At 46.4% G+C, this 19316-nt stretch overlaps 1 protein-coding gene across 2 annotated transcripts in view; it reads right to left on the reverse strand.

The window, feature by feature from the left end:
• Nucleotides 1-17057, reverse strand: part of farsb (phenylalanyl-tRNA synthetase subunit beta) — a 29263-nt gene extending 12206 nt beyond the window's left edge. For both annotated transcript variants that reach the window (XM_072445371.1, XM_072445372.1), the window contains exons 1-6: nucleotides 16977-17057; nucleotides 16147-16202; nucleotides 15914-16068; nucleotides 15423-15495; nucleotides 14950-15065; nucleotides 2106-2256 (exon numbers count right to left, since the gene is read on the reverse strand). In XM_072445371.1, coding sequence (XP_072301472.1) covers nucleotides 2106-2256; nucleotides 14950-15065; nucleotides 15423-15495; nucleotides 15914-16068; nucleotides 16147-16202; nucleotides 16977-17034 — 609 coding nt within the window. In that variant the 5' untranslated portion in view covers nucleotides 17035-17057. The remainder of the gene's footprint in view (nucleotides 1-2105; nucleotides 2257-14949; nucleotides 15066-15422; nucleotides 15496-15913; nucleotides 16069-16146; nucleotides 16203-16976) is intronic.
• Nucleotides 17058-19316: the final 2259 nt, after the last annotated feature.

The following is a 19316-nucleotide window of genomic DNA, read 5'->3' on the forward strand; positions in this document are numbered from 1 at the left end:
TGCACGGGGGAGTGGCATGTGCACGGGGGAGTGGCATGAGCACGGGGGAGTGGCATGAGCACGGGGGAGTGGCATGAGCACGGGGGAGTGGCATGTGCACGGGGGAGTGGCATGAGCACTTCCGCCTGCGTTCTCAAATCGCCGAAAATCGTCCATACCGCCTTTAATGATCGATTATCAATTTGTACGTCCAAATAGATTTTTTTTTAAATTAAAATTCTTTTCTACATTTCCCTCGGTGAACTTCAATCCACCTTCAAGAAAGATAATTCAGGATTCCAGGATGATCTTTCTTGAAGGTAGATTGACCCTTGACCTTTCATCTTCCATCAGTAACTACAATACTCCGTTTCATATTGATATCATACTAGTTTGAATATGTTGCTTCTCTCCACAGTCATGAAGTGAAGGAAACAGTTCAAATACATTTTTCATTTTTAATAACATTAACCCCCGGATCCAATCGAAATCGGATCCAATCGAAATCAGATCGGATGGGATATGAGAAATCAGAAAAAAACGATTTTGAAACGTAAAAATCGGAATCGAATCGATTCTTGAAATTTGAATCGAAACCCAGCTCTAGTCTTTACAGTTGTGCTATTGACCTTAATCCGCCCCGCCCACTTTTCGTCTGGACGTACAGACGGTTGCTGTGGTCAGTGTCGTGTGGACGTACAGACGGTTGCTGTGGTCAGTGTCGTCTGGACGTACAGACGGTTGCTGTGGTCAGTGTCGTGTGGACGTACAGACGGTTGCTGTGGTCAGTGTCGTCTGGACGTACAGACGGTTGCTGTGGTCAGTGTCGTGTGGACGTACAGACGATTGCTGTGGTCAGTGTCGTGTGGACGTACAGACGGTTGCTGTGGTCAGTGTCGTCTGGACGTACAGACGGTTGCTCTGGTCAGTGTCGTGTGGACGTACAGACGGTTGCTCTGGTCAGTGTCGTGTGGACGTACAGACGATTGCTGTGGTCAGTGTCGTGTGGACGTACAGACGGTTGCTGTGGTCAGTGTCGTCTGGACGTACAGACGGTTGCTCTGGTCAGTGTCGTGTGGACGTACAGACGGTTGCTGTGGTCAGTGTCGTCTGGACGTACAGACGGTTGCTGTGGTCAGTGTCGTGTGGACGTACAGACGGTTGCTCTGGTCAGTGTCGTGTGGACGTACAGACGGTTGCTGTGGTCAGTGTCGTCTGGACGTACAGACGGTTGCTCTGGTCAGTGTCGTGTGGACGTACAGACGGTTGCTGTGGTCAGTGTCGTCTGGACGTACAGACGGTTGCTCTGGTCAGTGTCGTGTGGACGTACAGACGGTTGCTGTGGTCAGTGTCGTCTGGACGTACAGACGGTTGCTCTGGTCAGTGTCGTGTGGACGTACAGACGGTTGCTGTGGTCAGTGTCGTCTGGACGTACAGACGGTTGCTCTGGTCAGTGTCGTGTGGACGTACAGACGGTTGCTGTGGTCAGTGTCGTCTGGACGTACAGACGGTTGCTGTGGTCAGTGTCGTGTGGACGTACAGACGGTTGCTGTGGTCAGTGTCGTCTGGACGTACAGACGGTTGCTGTGGTCAGTGTCGTGTGGACGTACAGACGGTTGCTGTGGTCAGTGTCGTCTGGACGTACAGACGGTTGCTCTGGTCAGTGTCGTCTGGACGTACAGACGGTTGCTGTGGTCAGTGTCGTGTGGACGTACAGACGGTTGCTGTGGTCAGTGTCGTGTGGACGTACAGACGGTTGCTGTGGTCAGTGTCGTGTGGACGTACAGACGGTTGCTGTGGTCAGTGTCGTCTGGACGTACAGACGGTTGCTGTGGTCAGTGTCGTGTGGACGTACAGACGGTTGCTCTGGTCAGTGTCGTCTGGACGTACAGACGGTTGCTGTGGTCAGTGTCGTGTGGACGTACAGACGGTTGCTGTGGTCAGTGTCGTCTGGACGTACAGACGGTTGCTCTGGTCAGTGTCGTGTGGACGTACAGACGGTTGCTCTGGTCAGTGTCGTGTGGACGTACAGACGGTTGCTCTGGTCAGTGTCGTCTGGACGTACAGACGGTTGCTCTGGTCAGTGTCGTGTGGACGTACAGACGGTTGCTCTGGTCAGTGTTTACCTTGTACAGGCTCATGAGCTCGGAGGCGCTGAACTCTTTGCTCTGGTTCAGAGGTTTGAACCTGATCTGAGCCGGAGGTTTGGCCGTGTAGGTGAAAGGGCCCGAGATGGTGTCCAGGTCGTGCGTCCCGATGGCCACAAGGCTCCGCTTTCTGCCCACACAAGACGCAACGTTATAGAAATATCCTTTTCCCAAATCAAGCTTGTCCAATGAAGACGCAGCTGAACAATCTTATGGCAGTAAAAGAAAATGAAAAATACTGAACAAACTCAAGTAAAAGTAGTTTTACAGGGCTAAAAATACACTACATGTGTAGTAAACAGTATGCAAATTACTCACAGTACTAGTTACTTTTAATACAATCTAAGAAGCATTTTAGATGGACACTGCTAAACCAATTCTGACATGGTTTAGAGGCTCTACCTGCAGATGTTTGTGTGGACTCTGACATGGTTTAGAGGCTTGTGGTGTAAAAATGTAATGTCTTTGCCTGATGCCATAGAACTTAGGTCAGCATATGTTTAACATCTGGGTCACACTTATGACTCTGTCTGCAGACGTCCCTGGGTAAACAGACTGACAGCTGCAGATCCAAGGATGTCTCGCATGCGGTAGAACATTGAGTGTGTTTTTCTGCAATATGTTTAGACTGGTTTTGTGCATACGTGGCACCTGTTGTGCCTTAACAAGCTGAACTCAATGTTTGCTCTGGTCAGATCAGGGAGGGACAGAACGGCAAATGTCAGGGAGAGCTTTTTTGGCTGTGCACGGCTAAAATAAAGAACCACTTTTGAACAAGACAACTTGGTTATATTTTGCCTCATTTTCTCTGTCATTTGTTATAGAATAGTTTCCGCAACAATTTGGTGTCAGAAGTGGGATCCTTCGTCCGATGACTCGTCTTCGCGGGCAGTGACCGGTGTTTGGCCACCTGAAACCATAACAAGATTTCAGCCTCATTCCTCATCATTTGGGAGAGAGGACCGTCTCATTGGCCTGAGAAGACAGCGTCGGCGCTAGGATCCGAGCAAAGAGAAAAGTTGTGGTGAGTTGTCTTGTTTCAAAATGTGTAGACTAGGGTTTTTTAATGTATGTTAACTGTTAATTGACAGACAGACTATTCTGACTAGTCCGGTACCCATTTTTCCTTGACATTTTAAACACTAAAGGACGTGTCTGGGACTATTTTTGAGGTAGTACCCTGCACTTTAAATTTTAGTCTAAAAATAGCACCTTTAAATTTATTCAAATTGAAGGGTCTTTCTTTAGAGACATTCTTTACAATTCTAAAACTACTATTTAGACACAATTGCATTTGAACATTTATCTAATTTTGCTGGACACAATAGCCCATTGTGCTGGTGTCCAAACGCAGCCGCATGGCAGGTGCCTGGGGACAGGGTCAGAACACACACTGGGGACAGGGTCAGAACACACTGGGGACAGGGTCAGAACACACACTGGGGACAGGGTCAGAACACACTGGGGACAGGGTCAGAACACACACTGGGGACAGGGTCAGAACACACTGGGGACAGGGTCAGAACACACACTGGGGACAGGGTCAGAACACACTGGGGACAGGGTCAGAACACACACTGGGGACAGGGTCAGAACACACACTGGGGACAGGGTCAGAACACACTGGGGACAGGGTCAGAACACACTGGGGACAGGGTCAGAACACACTGGGGACAGGGTCGGCATTAAGCCTTCTGTAAAGTCCAGGAAGTCCTGGCGCACCTGGACCCACTGACCAATAGCCTGGTTCTAACACTAAAGCTTTGGTCGAGTTTTGTCTGAGACAATTAGTTTAGTGAAAGCTAAATCTAGGGAGGGGCAGACGAGACGAGGTCGGTAAAGATACGAAGCGCCACACATCAGGTGGAGGCGTCGACGAGAGAGTCGTCGAAAAAGAAACATACGCTCTGCACAGACGTGTGCAGTTTGCAGAGAGCTCTGATATGGGAACCAATCAATCTAAAAGTGAAGTGTCCATCCCGGAGACACCTGTCATGCTGGCAATGTCAAATAAATATGGGAAGGAGTGTCTGGAATGCCTGCCAACGTGGGCGAATAAGTTTGGATTTCCAACTGGAGGTTCACTGAGCACTAATCAAATTGCAAATCTAAAAGCAAAATTAGAAAAAACAAAAAAAGAGACATTAGAGGGAAATAAAACGGTGTCCACAGAGGTAGTGAGAGACATGGAGAAGCACGAGAAATGGATCAAACTGTGGGAAACTGAGGCCGTAACTCGGGAAAGGAAGAAATTATGCAAACAGATGACCGGTGTGAGTGTGAAAGAGAGTGAGAGAGAGAGCAATCCACACCCTGCACAGAGCACACAGGCTGGTGCAGGCACAAGAACACATGTGCCCCTGCATACACACGGACACCCGCACCACAACACACACGGACACTCTCACCTGAACATATGACTGTGTCAGTTCCTTCTATTTACCCAGATCTCACCTGCCTTTCTGCGGCGCGGCTGGACCCGGATTTGGACGCCTGTCCAGTCAGAACCACCATGTCCAAGCTCGAGGAGGAGGACATGCTGGAGGTCGTCACCCACCCCACAGCAGAGAGGGCACCACCCGTACTTCAACCAGCGACACGGGCCCTGCGAAGCAACGCACCGCCAGGACAGCTTCTCACGTGTCCGATGATTGAAGTGGCCGGACCCGATGGGCAATTTTATGTGTACCGGCCCTGGTCAAAGGAGGAGGTCATGGCTGTGGCTAAATCGCTGCCCAACCAAGTCACAGATGGAAAAACCTTTGCCAAAGATTTCACCGAGTTTTGCGCTGAGTACCGTCCCTCCGGACTGGAAAGTCGTAAAATTCTGGGTTTTGCTATGACATGTCACATGAGTGACTTTGCGAAAATAAAGACAAGTATCCCGTAGAATCACTTGCATGCCGACAAACCCATATATGAGGACAATGTGGAATACACTGCTGCCATAACAACCCTGACCACTGCCATCGCCCGTGAGTTCCTGCTGGTGTATGACTTAACAGCAATTGACAGATGCGTACAAATGCCAGACGAGTCCCCGGATGAATACATACACAGGCTCACCCAGGTGTTTGACCAACAAAGTGGCATGAAGGACTTGAAAGACCAAGCAGGCGGTCCATATGAGGTGTTGCTCTGTCAGGCAATAATCGGAGGACTGCACAAGAACATTGTCAAAGCAATCAAGGGCTCATACGTGGGCGGCATCAAACGGCCCAAACTCCACGTACTGGCTGACCATGCGCGTCATGCATGGGAGATGATACAAGAAGAGAAGGGGAAAGATAAAAAGACAAAAGAAAAAGATGATGCAACTCTAACGCTCTTCTCCAACACGGTTGCCGCTCCAAGACAACAACAGCAGCAAAACTATGTCCACAGACGTGGCCGTGGAAGACGGGATGGACAGAGAGGTGCGTGCTACGTGTGTGGTCAATTTGGACATTTCTATCGAGACTGCCCACATCAGAACCTGCGACCACACAGTCCTGGACCACAGCATGGGGCCTACTTTGGGCCATATCCAGGACAGCCACAGCAACAGGCCTGGTCAGGGCCACAGCAACAGTCTTATCAAGGACAGCAGCAGCCATATCCAGCGCCACCACAGCACCTAAACCAACAGCGGCCTGGAGGGAATTATGGGTCGGACTGACTGGACGGGGCCAAAGGGGGGTCTCAGCGCGTGGCAGAAACAGCAGCCGGGACAACACACCCAGAGCACTTGTCTCTGCAGGAGGGTAACGAGCACGATACACTACTCACACACGCTATCTCTCATCTTGAGGCTCGAGCTGCTAAACCTAATGACATTTATCTCACAACATCTCAATCAAGTTCTAAATTTCCAGAGTTCTCTTTAATTGTTAATGGTGAAAAAATCAATTTTCTTGTGGACTCAGGAGCTACACGTTCTGTAGTCAAAAAATCTGCACTAAAAAAAAAGTTAAGTGGTCGCTACACATATTCATTAGCGGCGTCTGGTGAGACATAAAAGGAACACTACACCTCTCCTTTAACATGCTCTGATACCTCTCCTTTAACATGCTCTGATAGCAGTGGTCAAAAATTCAAACATGAATTTCTATATTCTCACTCGTGTCCTGTCAATCTTCTTGGACGAGATCTCATGTGTCATTTGGGTCTTTGTCTCATCTCCACTTCAGATGGATTAAAGGTGACGACTATCAAAGAATTAAATTATGATTCAAATTTCCTTATGGAGCTCACAGCTCCCAAATCTAATTTTCACTGGAAATTGACCCCTAATTCCTCAATTGAACTGATTTCTTTAGCTCAGAACAAAGTGAAGCTGATGACACTGACTTTAGAGATGTAGGAGCTGCAGAACACTGACTTTAGAGATGTAGGAGCTGCAGAACACTGACTTTAGAGATGTAGGAGCTGCAGAACACTGACTTTAGAGATGTAGGAGAGCTGCAACACATTCCTTGTTTGTCACAGACATAGAACTGAATGATGCTGTGCAATGGTGTGAATGTGGGGAAGATGTACTAATGACTGACTTCTTTTACTGGGATGATCATTTCTCTGGCGTCTCTGTGCCACTCCCAGACTATCTCGAAAATTTAAATTTGTCTAATACAAATATGTATCTAGCATTATCAAAACCTATTATGGCTAACTGGGGGGAAACTCAAGATTTTGTTAAAGATTTCTGTGGAGGACTGGGTTGAAATGCCTGATTCTGATGTGTTGTTTTAACATTCCACAAAGTCTTGGAGAAAGCGTTTGTCTCTAGCTTTGCAGACTGTTTGTTGTGTTTCCAAAGACATAGATAAGAGCAACGCTGCTGAAGGAGGTTTTTTTTTTCAAACATTTACATGCAGAAGGCCACAAAGCGAGCCTTTCTAAATTACAATTCGTTAAAGAGGAAGTCACCTTCTTGGGTCATGTGATATCTAAACATGGGTCATGTGATATCTAAACATGGCAAAAGTATATCCACAAAGCGTGTTGCAACAATACAAAATATTCCAAAACCAATAACTAAGAAACAATTGATGTCATTCCTGGGAATGTGTTCATATTGTCCACAATTCATCCCAAATTATTCTGTAATGGAGTCTCCTTTAATGGAGTCTCCTTTAATGGAGTCTCCTTTAAGTGCACTCATTCATAGTAAAGGCCTTCGGACTAATGACAAAATGACCTGGACAGATGAAGCAGACACAGCTTTCTGTGAGTTGAAAATGGCCTTACAGAAGCCTCCAACTCTGACCCGACACAACTAGACCTTTCAGACTGTCCACGAACGCAACGGCTGCAGGACGTCTGTCCTTTTGACCATGGGGGCTCCCTACCACCTGTCGCTTATTTCTCTGCTAAACTGGACCCAGTTGCAGAAAATCATCTTTCTATCTCATTGTTGTTTCCACTGACCGGACCCGAGGGAGGAGCCACACACTGAGGGAGGAGCCGCTCACTAACCCTGATTTGATTCTTTTTCTAGATGGTTCTGCATCTTGGGACGCAGACACAGGACGGAAACCGAGTAGGGTTTGCAGTGTGCACTAACTGAGAGGTGCTGGGCTCAGGTCCCCTGCCCAGACACATCTGTAACCATAGTAACCATAGGACTGTGACCATTTTTACTGTATGTTTTGTGTCTCATGTAGCATCCATCCCACATTCTCTCAATGCCATGCAGAGCTTTGCCACAACAGAGGAAATCTCTGTGTGGAAGAAGTCTGGGGCGTGGAAAAGGGCTGAAGTTTGGTTGGTCTGCTTATCTAAATATGTTTTCAGATGGTGCTGATTTCACATGGCCGTGACCTGCATCGAAGGGGGAATGATAAATTGGTTCACAAAGATTTTAACATTTATGCCCAAAAGATTTGTCGATGCTTAGTCCCGGCATGTGGAGGCGTTTCCATGGAAACACGCCTCCAGCAACGCAGTGGTCAAAGCTCTGATCACAGAGTACCACGCCGGGGCATGGCGTCCTGTAAAGAATTGTATGCACTGTTGTTCTCTATTTCTGTGCAGGTGAAAACGGCTCTCCCAAAGGCAGCTGAAGCTGTCCTCCACAACTTCAAACCAGGTGACTGGATCCTGGTCCGAGAGCCGAGGCGCAAGCATTGGAGATCTAAGCGTTGGATTGGGCCTCTACAAGTTCTTCTCATCGCCGACACTGCAGTGAAAGTTGCAGAACGGGGCACCTGGATTCACGCATCACACTGCAGAGCCATCTTCAGCTCACCTGTGGAGGCTGTCTGTCCACCTGTGGGTCAGACACACGGGCCGACCACTGAGGACGTCGTGGGACCTTTGAGTTGCAACGATCTCAAGTGCGAGAGAGCGGGGGGCAGAGCAGGTCGTAAGGCTCGACCCGCACAACTAGAGCGGTCTGATCGGGTGCTCCGAGCACGGGGCACTTTGCCAAACCACAGCGCAGTTTAAAGCTCCACTTTTCTCTGCAGCGTTTGGTAATCACATCTACACAGACACTCTCCACTTTCCCACTTTCCTCATGGCTCCTGAGCCACACCTGGAGCCCAAGAGCTCCAACAAGATCGACAGGAGCACCGGCAGGAGCACCGGCAGGTCTTGGATCTGTAGAATCATGTTTCTTGTCCCGTTGTTGTTGTTGTTGTTGTTTGCAGCTTTAACATGGTTGATACTTCATATTGCTCTGCTTAATTTGATATGTCCAAAAGAACAAAGTTTAGACCGTAACACTCGCACTCTGCAGAATCATGACTCACCTAAAGCCAAGACACACCTTACATACACTAGCAATCATTCCACTGTCTACACACTACATTTCTGGTATCGATATGCTAAATATATAGCCGAGAGCCACAAACGTAAAGATTGCTATGTGCGTACACACATGCCCATGGCAACCACGTCCCCACATGTGCTGCCTCTTCCTGTGCCTGACCTAGCCAACAGAGTACCTGCCACTCTGATGTCTCTAGATTATGCTAAACTTCTGAGTAAGATAGTTTGGTCTGTGTGGAGAGCGATAACTCCTCCTATATCACGCAAGACTAAAGGTCGACCTAGAATCAAACCTCCTGAAAACTTAGCATTGGGACCACTCTTTGGACCAGTCCATATTAAACCTGGCTCTAAATTCACCTGCTTCGCACAGAACATTACATCCGTAGACCTAGTATCTGAACTTCAACCAACACGCGTGGGACAAATCCCTAATATATATTGTTCTACAGTATATGTCCCGTGCACTTATCTAGAGGACGGCACACACCTGAACACATCCCAGTCGAGTCCTGGAACCACATGTGCACCATACTTCACTGTACCAGACATTTTAGGGACCATTCCAATAGAGGATTACATGTTTCTTTGTGGATATTACATGTATGAATGTCTTCCGGTGGGATGGGTGGGCCGATGTGCCGCTGTGGTCCCTTCAGATCATTCATACATAATATCCAGCACACCACATGTCACACACAGGGCACAAAGGGATCTGCTGCCACATGACTCTGGTTGGAGTTCTGATGTGCCAGACGACCACAAAATTTGGACAACAGGGGAAAAAGTATTATTGGCATTGTTCCCAAATCTAGGTGTGGGTTAAACTGATGTTGTGTGTAGAGACTCTTAGCTATAGATTTACTTCCTTTATCAACACAACACTGGCTACTATTGAATTACAGAGAGAAGAGCTGCATGCACTTCGCACAGTGGCACTTCAGAATCACATCGTCCTCGATCTGATAACAGCCTCAAAGGGTGGAGTCTGCACTTTACTGCGCCAAGCTTGTTGTGCATACATTCCCTCTAACGATGAGGATGGAGGAGCAATCCAACAGGGACTCGCAAATTTGACTAAGCTCCGTGATCTCATGGAGTCAGAGACTCTGTCCCACACTCACTCTTCGTCGGTGTTCGACTGGTCTCTGTCCTCCTGGTCTCTGTCCTCCTGGTCTCTGTCCTCCTGGTCTCTGTCCTCCTGGTCTCTGTCCTCCTGGTCTCTGTCCTCCTGGTCTCTGTCCTCCTGGTCTCTGTCCTCCTGGTCTCTGTCCTCCTGGTCTCTGTCCTCCTGGTCTCTGTCCTCCTGCATAACAGACTTATCAATTTTGCTATAATTATGGTAGTAATCTTAATCCTATTCTCCTGTGTGATCCCATGCTTACACAGGGTGTGATCCCATGCTTACACAGGATGATTAGTAAGACAGTTTCTGCCCAATTTGTGTCAATTCAAATGACAGGACCTGACACAATCACTCCACCTGGTGATTCTGATCATGTGAGTGACTCAGATGATGACTCCACCTGCAGAGGAGTCTTGTAGATTAGTTTCAGATATAACAAAAAAAAAATTAGATTGGAACCACTTGGTTTTATTTTTTTTATCTATTCTTAATCATATACTTAACCTAATCACCGGAGATGAACTAATCATTGTTTGCATTTTAAATACATGTGCTCATTTTGTGGTAATGTGAGGATTGAGACACTGGTTTAAAGTCCCAGGACAAAAGGTTTAGACTCTGAACAGGTGTTAAGTGTTTCTCCTTTGACAGTTTTGCTTCTGCTGAATTTTGATGATGTGTTTAACATTCTTTTGATTTTCAGGTTGTTGATTTACTTATATTGATTGATACATTGTTGACATTTTTTTTGCTAATGATTAATAATAAACCAGGGGTTTGATTCTAATCATAAGGGGGGAATTGTGGTGTAAAAATGTAATGTCTTGTCCTGATGCCATAGAACTTAGGTCACATATGTGTAACATCCGGGTCACACTTATGACTCTGTATGCAGACGTCCCTGGGTAAACAGACTGACAGCTGCAGATCCAAGGATGTCTCGCATGCGGTAGAACATTGAGTGTGTTTTTCTGCAATATGTTTAGACTGGTTTTGTGCATACGTGGCACCTGTTGTGCCTTAACAAGCTGAACTCAATGTTTGCTCTGGTCAGATCAGGGAGGGACAGAACGGCAAATGTCAGGGAGAGCTTTTTTGGCTGTGCACGGCTAAAATAAAGAACCACTTTTGAACAAGACAACTTGGTTATATTTTGCCTCATTTTCTCTGTCATTTGTTATAGAATAGTTTCCGCAACAGGCTCCACCTGCAGATGTTTGTGTGGACTCTGACATGGTTTAGAGGCTTCACCTGCAGATGTTTGTGTGGACTCTGACATGGTTTAGAGGCTTCACCTGCAGATGTTTGTGTGGACTCTGACATGGTTTAGAGGCTTCACCTGCAGATGTTTGTGTGGACTCTGACATGGTTTAGAGGCTTCACCTGCAGATGTTTGTGTGGACTCTGACATGGTTTAGAGGCTTCACCTGCAGATGTTTGTGTGGACTCTGACATGGTTTAGAGGCTCCACCTGCAGATGTTTGTGTGGACTCTGACATGGTTTAGAGGCTTCACCTGCAGATGTTTGTGTGGACTCTGACATGGTTTAGAGGCTCCACCTGCAGATGTTTGTGTGGACTCTGACATGGTTTAGAGGCTCCACCTGCAGATGTTTGTGTGGACTCTGACATGGTTTAGAGGCTCCACCTGCAGATGTTTGTGTGGACTCTGACATGGTTTAGAGGCTCCACCTGCAGATGTTTGTGTGGACTCTGACATGGTTTAGAGGCTCCACCTGCAGATGTTTGTGTGGACTCTGACATGGTTTAGAGGCTCCACCTGCAGATGTTTGTGTGGACTCTGACATGGTTTAGAGGCTTCACCTGCAGATGTTTGTGTGGACTCTGACATGGTTTAGAGGCTCCACCTGCAGATGTTTGTGTGGACTCTGACATGGTTTAGAGGCTCCACCTGCAGATGTTTGTGTGGACTCTGACATGGTTTAGAGGCTCCACCTGCAGATGTTTGTGTGGACTCTGACATGGTTTAGAGGCTTCACCTGCAGATGTTTGTGTGGACTCTGACATGGTTTAGAGGCTTCACCTGCAGATGTTTGTGTGGACTCTGACATGGTTTAGAGGCTCCACCTGCAGATGTTTGTGTGGACTCTGACATGGTTTAGAGGCTCCACCTGCAGATGTTTGTGTGGACTCTGACATGGTTTAGAGGCTCCACCTGCAGATGTTTGTGTGGACTCTGACATGGTTTAGAGGCTTCACCTGCAGATGTTTGTGTGGACTCTGACATGGTTTAGAGGCTCCACCTGCAGATGTTTGTGTGGACTCTGACATGGTTTAGAGGCTCCACCTGCAGATGTTTGTGTGGACTCTGACATGGTTTAGAGGCTTCACCTGCAGATGTTTGTGTGGACTCTGACATGGTTTAGAGGCTCCACCTGCAGATGTTTGTGTGGACTCTGACATGGTTTAGAGGCTCCACCTGCAGCTGTTTGTGTGGACTCTGACATGGTTTAGAGGCTCCACCTGCAGATGTTTGTGTGGACTCTGACATGGTTTAGAGGCTTCACCTGCAGATGTTTGTGTGGACTCTGACATGGTTTAGAGGCTTCACCTGCAGATGTTTGTGTGGACTCTGACATGGTTTAGAGGCTTCACCTGCAGATGTTTGTGTGGACTCTGACATGGTTTAGAGGCTCCACCTGCAGATGTTTGTGTGGACTCTGACATGGTTTAGAGGCTTCACCTGCAGATGTTTGTGTGGACTCTGACATGGTTTAGAGGCTTCACCTGCAGATGTTTGTGTGGACTCTGACATGGTTTAGAGGCTCCACCTGCAGATGTTTGTGTGGACTCTGACATGGTTTAGAGGCTTCACCTGCAGATGTTTGTGTGGACTCTGACATGGTTTAGAGGCTCTACCTGCAGATGTTTGTGTGGACTCTGACATGGTTTAGAGGCTCCACCTGCAGATGTTTGTGTGGACTCTGACATGGTTTAGAGGCTCCACCTGCAGATGTTTGTGTGGACTCTGACATGGTTTAGAGGCTCCACCTGCAGATGTTTGTGTGGACTCTGACATGGTTTAGAGGCTCCACCTGCAGATGTTTGTGTGGACTCTGACATGGTTTAGAGGCTTCACCTGCAGATGTTTGTGTGGACTCTGACATGGTTTAGAGGCTTCACCTGCAGATGTTTGTGTGGACTCTGACATGGTTTAGAGGCTCCACCTGCAGATGTTTGTGTGGACTCTGACATGGTTTAGAGGCTCCACCTGCAGATGTTTGTGTGGACTCTGACATGGTTTAGAGGCTCCACCTGCAGATGTTTGTGTGGACTCTGACATGGTTTAGAGGCTTCACCTGCAGATGTTTGTGTGGACTCTGACATGGTTTAGAGGCTTCACCTGCAGATGTTTGTGTGGACTCTGACATGGTTTAGAGGCTCCACCTGCAGATGTTTGTGTGGACTCTGACATGGTTTAGAGGCTCCACCTGCAGATGTTTGTGTGGACTCTGACATGGTTTAGAGGCTCCACCTGCAGATGTTTGTGTGGACTCTGACATGGTTTAGAGGCTTCACCTGCAGATGTTTGTGTGGACTCTGACATGGTTTAGAGGCTCCACCTGCAGATGTTTGTGTGGACTCTGACATGGTTTAGAGGCTCCACCTGCAGATGTTTGTGTGGACTCTGACATGGTTTAGAGGCTCCACCTGCAGATGTTTGTGTGGACTCTGACATGGTTTAGAGGCTCCACCTGCAGATGTTTGTGTGGACTCTGACATGGTTTAGAGGCTCCACCTGCAGATGTTTGTGTGGACTCTGACATGGTTTAGAGGCTTCACCTGCAGATGTTTGTGTGGACTCTGACATGGTTTAGAGGCTCCACCTGCAGATGTTTGTGTGGACTCTGACATGGTTTAGAGGCTCCACCTGCAGCTGTTTGTGTGGACTCTGACATGGTTTAGAGGCTCCACCTGCAGATGTTTGTGTGGACTCTGACATGGTTTAGAGGCTTCACCTGCAGATGTTTGTGTGGACTCTGACATGGTTTAGAGGCTTCACCTGCAGATGTTTGTGTGGACTCTGACATGGTTTAGAGGCTTCACCTGCAGATGTTTGTGTGGACTCTGACATGGTTTAGAGGCTCCACCTGCAGATGTTTGTGTGGACTCTGACATGGTTTAGAGGCTTCACCTGCAGATGTTTGTGTGGACTCTGACATGGTTTAGAGGCTTCACCTGCAGATGTTTGTGTGGACTCTGACATGGTTTAGAGGCTCCACCTGCAGATGTTTGTGTGGACTCTGACATGGTTTAGAGGCTTCACCTGCAGATGTTTGTGTGGACTCTGACATGGTTTAGAGGCTTCACCTGCAGATGTTTGTGTGGACTCTGACATGGTTTAGAGGCTCTACCTGCAGATGTTTGTGTGGACTCTGACATGGTTTAGAGGCTCCACCTGCAGATGTTTGTGTGGACTCTGACATGGTTTAGAGGCTCCACCTGCAGATGTTTGTGTGGACTCTGACATGGTTTAGAGGCTCCACCTGCAGATGTTTGTGTGGACTCTGACATGGTTTAGAGGCTTCACCTGCAGATGTTTGTGTGGACTCTGACATGGTTTAGAGGCTTCACCTGCAGATGTTTGTGTGGACTCTGACATGGTTTAGAGGCTCCACCTGCAGATGTTTGTGTGGACTCTGACATGGTTTAGAGGCTCCACCTGCAGATGTTTGTGTGGACTCTGACATGGTTTAGAGGCTCCACCTGCAGATGTTTGTGTGGACTCTGACATGGTTTAGAGGCTCTACCTGCAGATGTTTGTGTGGACTCTGACATGGTTTAGAGGCTCTACCTGCAGATGTTTGTGTGGACTCTGACATGGTTTAGAGGCTCTACCTGCAGATGTTTGTGTGGACTCTGACATGGTTTAGAGGCTCCACCTGCAGATGTTTGTGTGGACTCTGACATGGTTTAGAGGCTCTACCTGCAGATGTTCTGGTGCAGTTTCTCCTGGAGCTCGATGAAGCTGTCGTATCTCTCCCGAGTGAACGTGATGTTCCTCAAAACGGCAGCGACAGCGTGAGGTCGAACCGCCGCCGTCTGAAGGAGAAAAACACTCACCATGAACCGTCTAAAAGCAACGATCAAAATTCAGGCTTTTCAAAATGCTCCTGATCATGAGGTCTTTTTAAGCGAGAGGTCCACAGCCAGACCTCTGTCAGGAAAGCCTTTGTTCTGGAGAAGAAATTTGGATTATTTTTTTGTGTGTGAATAAAAAAGACAATAATTGGAGGTCTGTATTGTTTATGTAGTGAAATTCAATTTGAAAACTATTTTAATTAGTTTTGATCAAATTGCAAATCAAGATGGATCAATGAGGGGAAAAGGGTTAGCCCAGCTCATCGTGCATCTGATGTTTATAGAGCAGGGTTTGAACACAAATCTAGAGTTACCGACCTCCTCCGTGATGATGAGTCTTTGAGGTTCTCCGCTCGACGCTCTGACTCGTCTGTATCGTGGGGCCTCGCGTCTGCAGGAAAATATGGAATTAATGTCATGTTTTTTTGCTGTAGAAAATACTAGCTCTCGTTCAAATGTGGCGTGGCTGCCCTGTGGCTGATGTGGCTGCCATTCTGTGCCAGAAGAGTCAAGATTTTATTCAATTTATCCAAGTTCAAAAAGAATAAACTGCATCAGACTGTACTGATATTACACTTAATTGTAAATATTCTCCATCCGGACGTCTTCAGTCAGCATGTTTACACCTTTATTTGGGTGATAATGGATTAAGAACGCTCAATTCACAATAAGAAAATACGTGATATAACGGTGGTGGTTGTTGTTGTTGTCAGCCCCAGACTCCGCCCTCAAAGTCAACCAGACCAAAACAGACTCAATAATGATGTTTGACCAGAAGTTGCACAGTTCTACTCGTATTCTGGCCGTACTTGTTCTTGAAGACCTGCAGGCCGCGCACCAGGCCCTCCAGGCACAGCAGGTCATAGCGGTTTGCTGGAACATCGATTTTGTACAGGATTAGGTCAGATGCCCCGGACGCTTTGGAGTCTCCCTGTTCTTTGCTGATTATTTCCTTTTCAGTCGTCTAAAAAGGAACCAACGAGAATGTTCAATAAATGTACAAAAGAAAGCAGTGAAACACCATTTAAAAGATTTGACTCACAATTTCATCCAACTCCAAACCGAACTCAAAACACAGCTCGTCAAACTCTTCGTCCGCTAGAGGAAGATAAACAACAGATTTGAACTTTCAGAGGATTTGAACAACAAAGTAAGATTATTAAACATGAGGAGGATGAATCTATGAAAAGGTCTATTCTTGTTTCATGCAGGTCAGGCACAATAATCCTATCGTTCAATAATGAGTGTTGGATTAATGTATTTTTAATCTCTTCTTGACAAAAGTGGGAAATATTTGGTTCTTTTTCAAATACACAAAGATTTGAGCTAAAACGTTGAATAATCAGAAAAGGTTTATTATTGCCATTGTCACTGAACAGTTTGCAAACATAAAAAAAACTTGTCTCTGCGTCAAGTGCAACGTAAAACAATAATAATAATAGTCAAATATGGCATGCATTCATTAAGAATTGACTAATAAAATAAGGTAAAGAATGAAATATACTTGTCTAAATATGTCGCGCACAGATATTTATCACGTCACGTTTTAAAGCCGTTTAAATGACATGATGCAATCATGTTGACTTAATCTTTCATTTGAAGGAAAACCAGGTTTATGAACATTTATCAAACTTATTTATCAAACCATAACATCCTATTAAACACAGTGACATATCATGAAATCACAATCAGACAGAAACAGTATAAACATGTGTGAACATACGAGGCTCGTGCGGACACTCAGAACATCCCGCGTGTTCTTTAGTCTTTTCCGTAAACAAACAAACAAACAAACAAACAAACAAACAAACAAACAAACAGAGATAACGTCTGTATTTCCGTCTTGTGAACTTGAATCCTCTGGAAACTTACAGTATGTTTTGCCCAGCGCTTTGAAGAGAAGGTCCCGTTTGACTCCGACAGTCGGCATGTTGATGCTAATGCTAATGCGGTGCAGAGGACCCCGCGAGCGCGTTTAGCTGCCCTGTACTCTGCCTGAGTCACGTCACGTTACACTTTAAGGACTTATTATGGTTATTTTGTTGAACTTTTGCTTTTATCGAATTTATTTCTATTATTAATTTATGTACGTGAACATGTGTTAGAGGCATGATCAATGACTCCTAAGTCTGCTAACTAGGAAGCCAGACCTAAGTTATTATAAAACCAGGTCTAAACCAGGTCTAAACCAGGTCTAAACCAGGTCTAAACCAGGACTAAACCAGGTCTAAACCAGGTCTAAACCAGGACTAAACCAGGTCTAAACCAGGTCTAAACCAGGACTAAACCAGGACTAAACCAGGTCTAAACCAGGACTAAACCAGGACTAAACCAGGTCTAAACCAGGACTAAACCAGGACTAAACCAGGTCTAAACTAGGTCTAAACCAGGACTAAACCAGGACTAAACCAGGTCTAAACCAGGACTAAACCAGGACTAAACCAGGTCTAAACTAGGTCTAAACCAGGTCTAAACCAGGACTAAACCAGGTCTAAACCAGGACTAAACCAGGACTAAACCAGGTCTAAACCAGGTCTAAACCAGGACTAAACCAGGACTAAACCAGGTCTAAACCAGGTCTAAACCAGGACTAAACCAGGACTAAACCAGGTCTAAACTAGGTCTAAACCAGGACTAAACCAGGACTAAACCAGGTCTAAACCAGGACTAAACCAGGACTAAACCAGGTCTAAACCAGGACTAAACCAGGACTAAACCAGGTCTAAACCAGGACTAAACCAGGTCTAAACCAGGTCTAAACCAGGTCTAAACCAGGTCTAAACTAGGTCTAAACCAGGTCTAAACCAGGACTAAACCAGGTCTAAACCAGGACTAAACCAGGACTAAACCAGGTCTAAACCAGGTCTAAACCAGGACTAAACAAGGACTAAACCAGGTCTAAACCAGGTCTAAACCAGGACTAAACCAGGACTAAACCAGGTCTAAACTAGGTCTAAACCAGGACTAAACCAGGACTAAACCAGGTCTAAACCAGGACTAAACCAGGACTAAACCAGGTCTAAACCAGGACTAAACCAGGACTAAACCAGGTCTAAACCAGGACTAAACCAGGTCTAAACCAGGACTAAACCAGGACTAAACCAGGTCTAAACTAGGTCTAAACCAGGTCTAAACCAGGACTAAACCAGTCTAAACCAGGACTAAACCAGGACTAAACCAGGTCTAAACCAGGACTAAACCAGGACTAAACCAGGTCTAAACCAGGACTAAACCAGGACTAAACCAGGACTAAACCAGGTCTAAACCAGGACTAAACCAGGACTAAACCAGGTCTAAACCAGGACTAAACCAGTTCTAAACCAGGTCTAAACTAGGACTAAACCAGGTCTAAACCAGGACTAAACCAGGACTAAACCAGGTCTAAACCAGGACTAAACCAGGACTAAACCAGGTCTAAACTAGGACTAAACCAGGTCTAAACCAGGACTAAACCAGGTCTAGACCAGGACTAAACCAGGTCTAGACCAGGACTAAACCAGGTCTAAACCAGGTCTAAACCAGGACTAAACCAGTTCTAAACCAGGACTAAACGAGGACTAAACTAGGTCTAAATCAGGACTAAACCAGTTCTAAACCAGGACTAAACCAGGACTAAACCAGGTCCAAACCAGGACTAAACCAGGTCTAAACCAGGACTAAACCAGTTCTAAACCAGGACTAAACCAGGTCTAAACCAGGACTAAACCAGGTAAAACCAGTTCTAAACCAGGACTAAACCAGTTCTAAACCAGGACTAAACCAGGACTAAACCAGGTCTAAACCAGGACTAAACTAGGTCTAAACCAGGTCAAAACCAGTTCTAAACCAGGACTAAACCAGGACTAAACCAGTTCTAAACCAGGTCTAAACCAGGACTAAACCAGGTCTAAACCAGGACTAAACCAGGACTAAACCAGGACTAAACCAGGTCTAAACCAGGACTAAACTAGGTCTAAACCAGGTCAAAACCAGTTCTAAACCAGGACTAAACCAGGTCCAAACCAGTTCTAAACCAGGACTAAACCAATTCTAAACCAGGTCTAGACCAGAACTAAACCATGACTAAACTAGGTCTAAACCAGGTCTAAACCAGGTCCAAACCAGGACTAAACCAGGACTAAACCAGGTCTAAACCAGGACTAAACCAGGTCTAAACGAGGTCCAAACAGGGACTAAACCAGGACTAAACCAGGACTAAACCAGTTCTAAACC

Source organism: Eucyclogobius newberryi, unplaced genomic scaffold, assembly GCF_026437365.1.
Source record: "Eucyclogobius newberryi isolate DKJ021-1_F unplaced genomic scaffold, fEucNew1.0.hap1 SCAF_14, whole genome shotgun sequence".
In the NCBI taxonomy this organism is placed as follows: domain Eukaryota; kingdom Metazoa; phylum Chordata; class Actinopteri; order Gobiiformes; family Gobiidae; genus Eucyclogobius; species Eucyclogobius newberryi.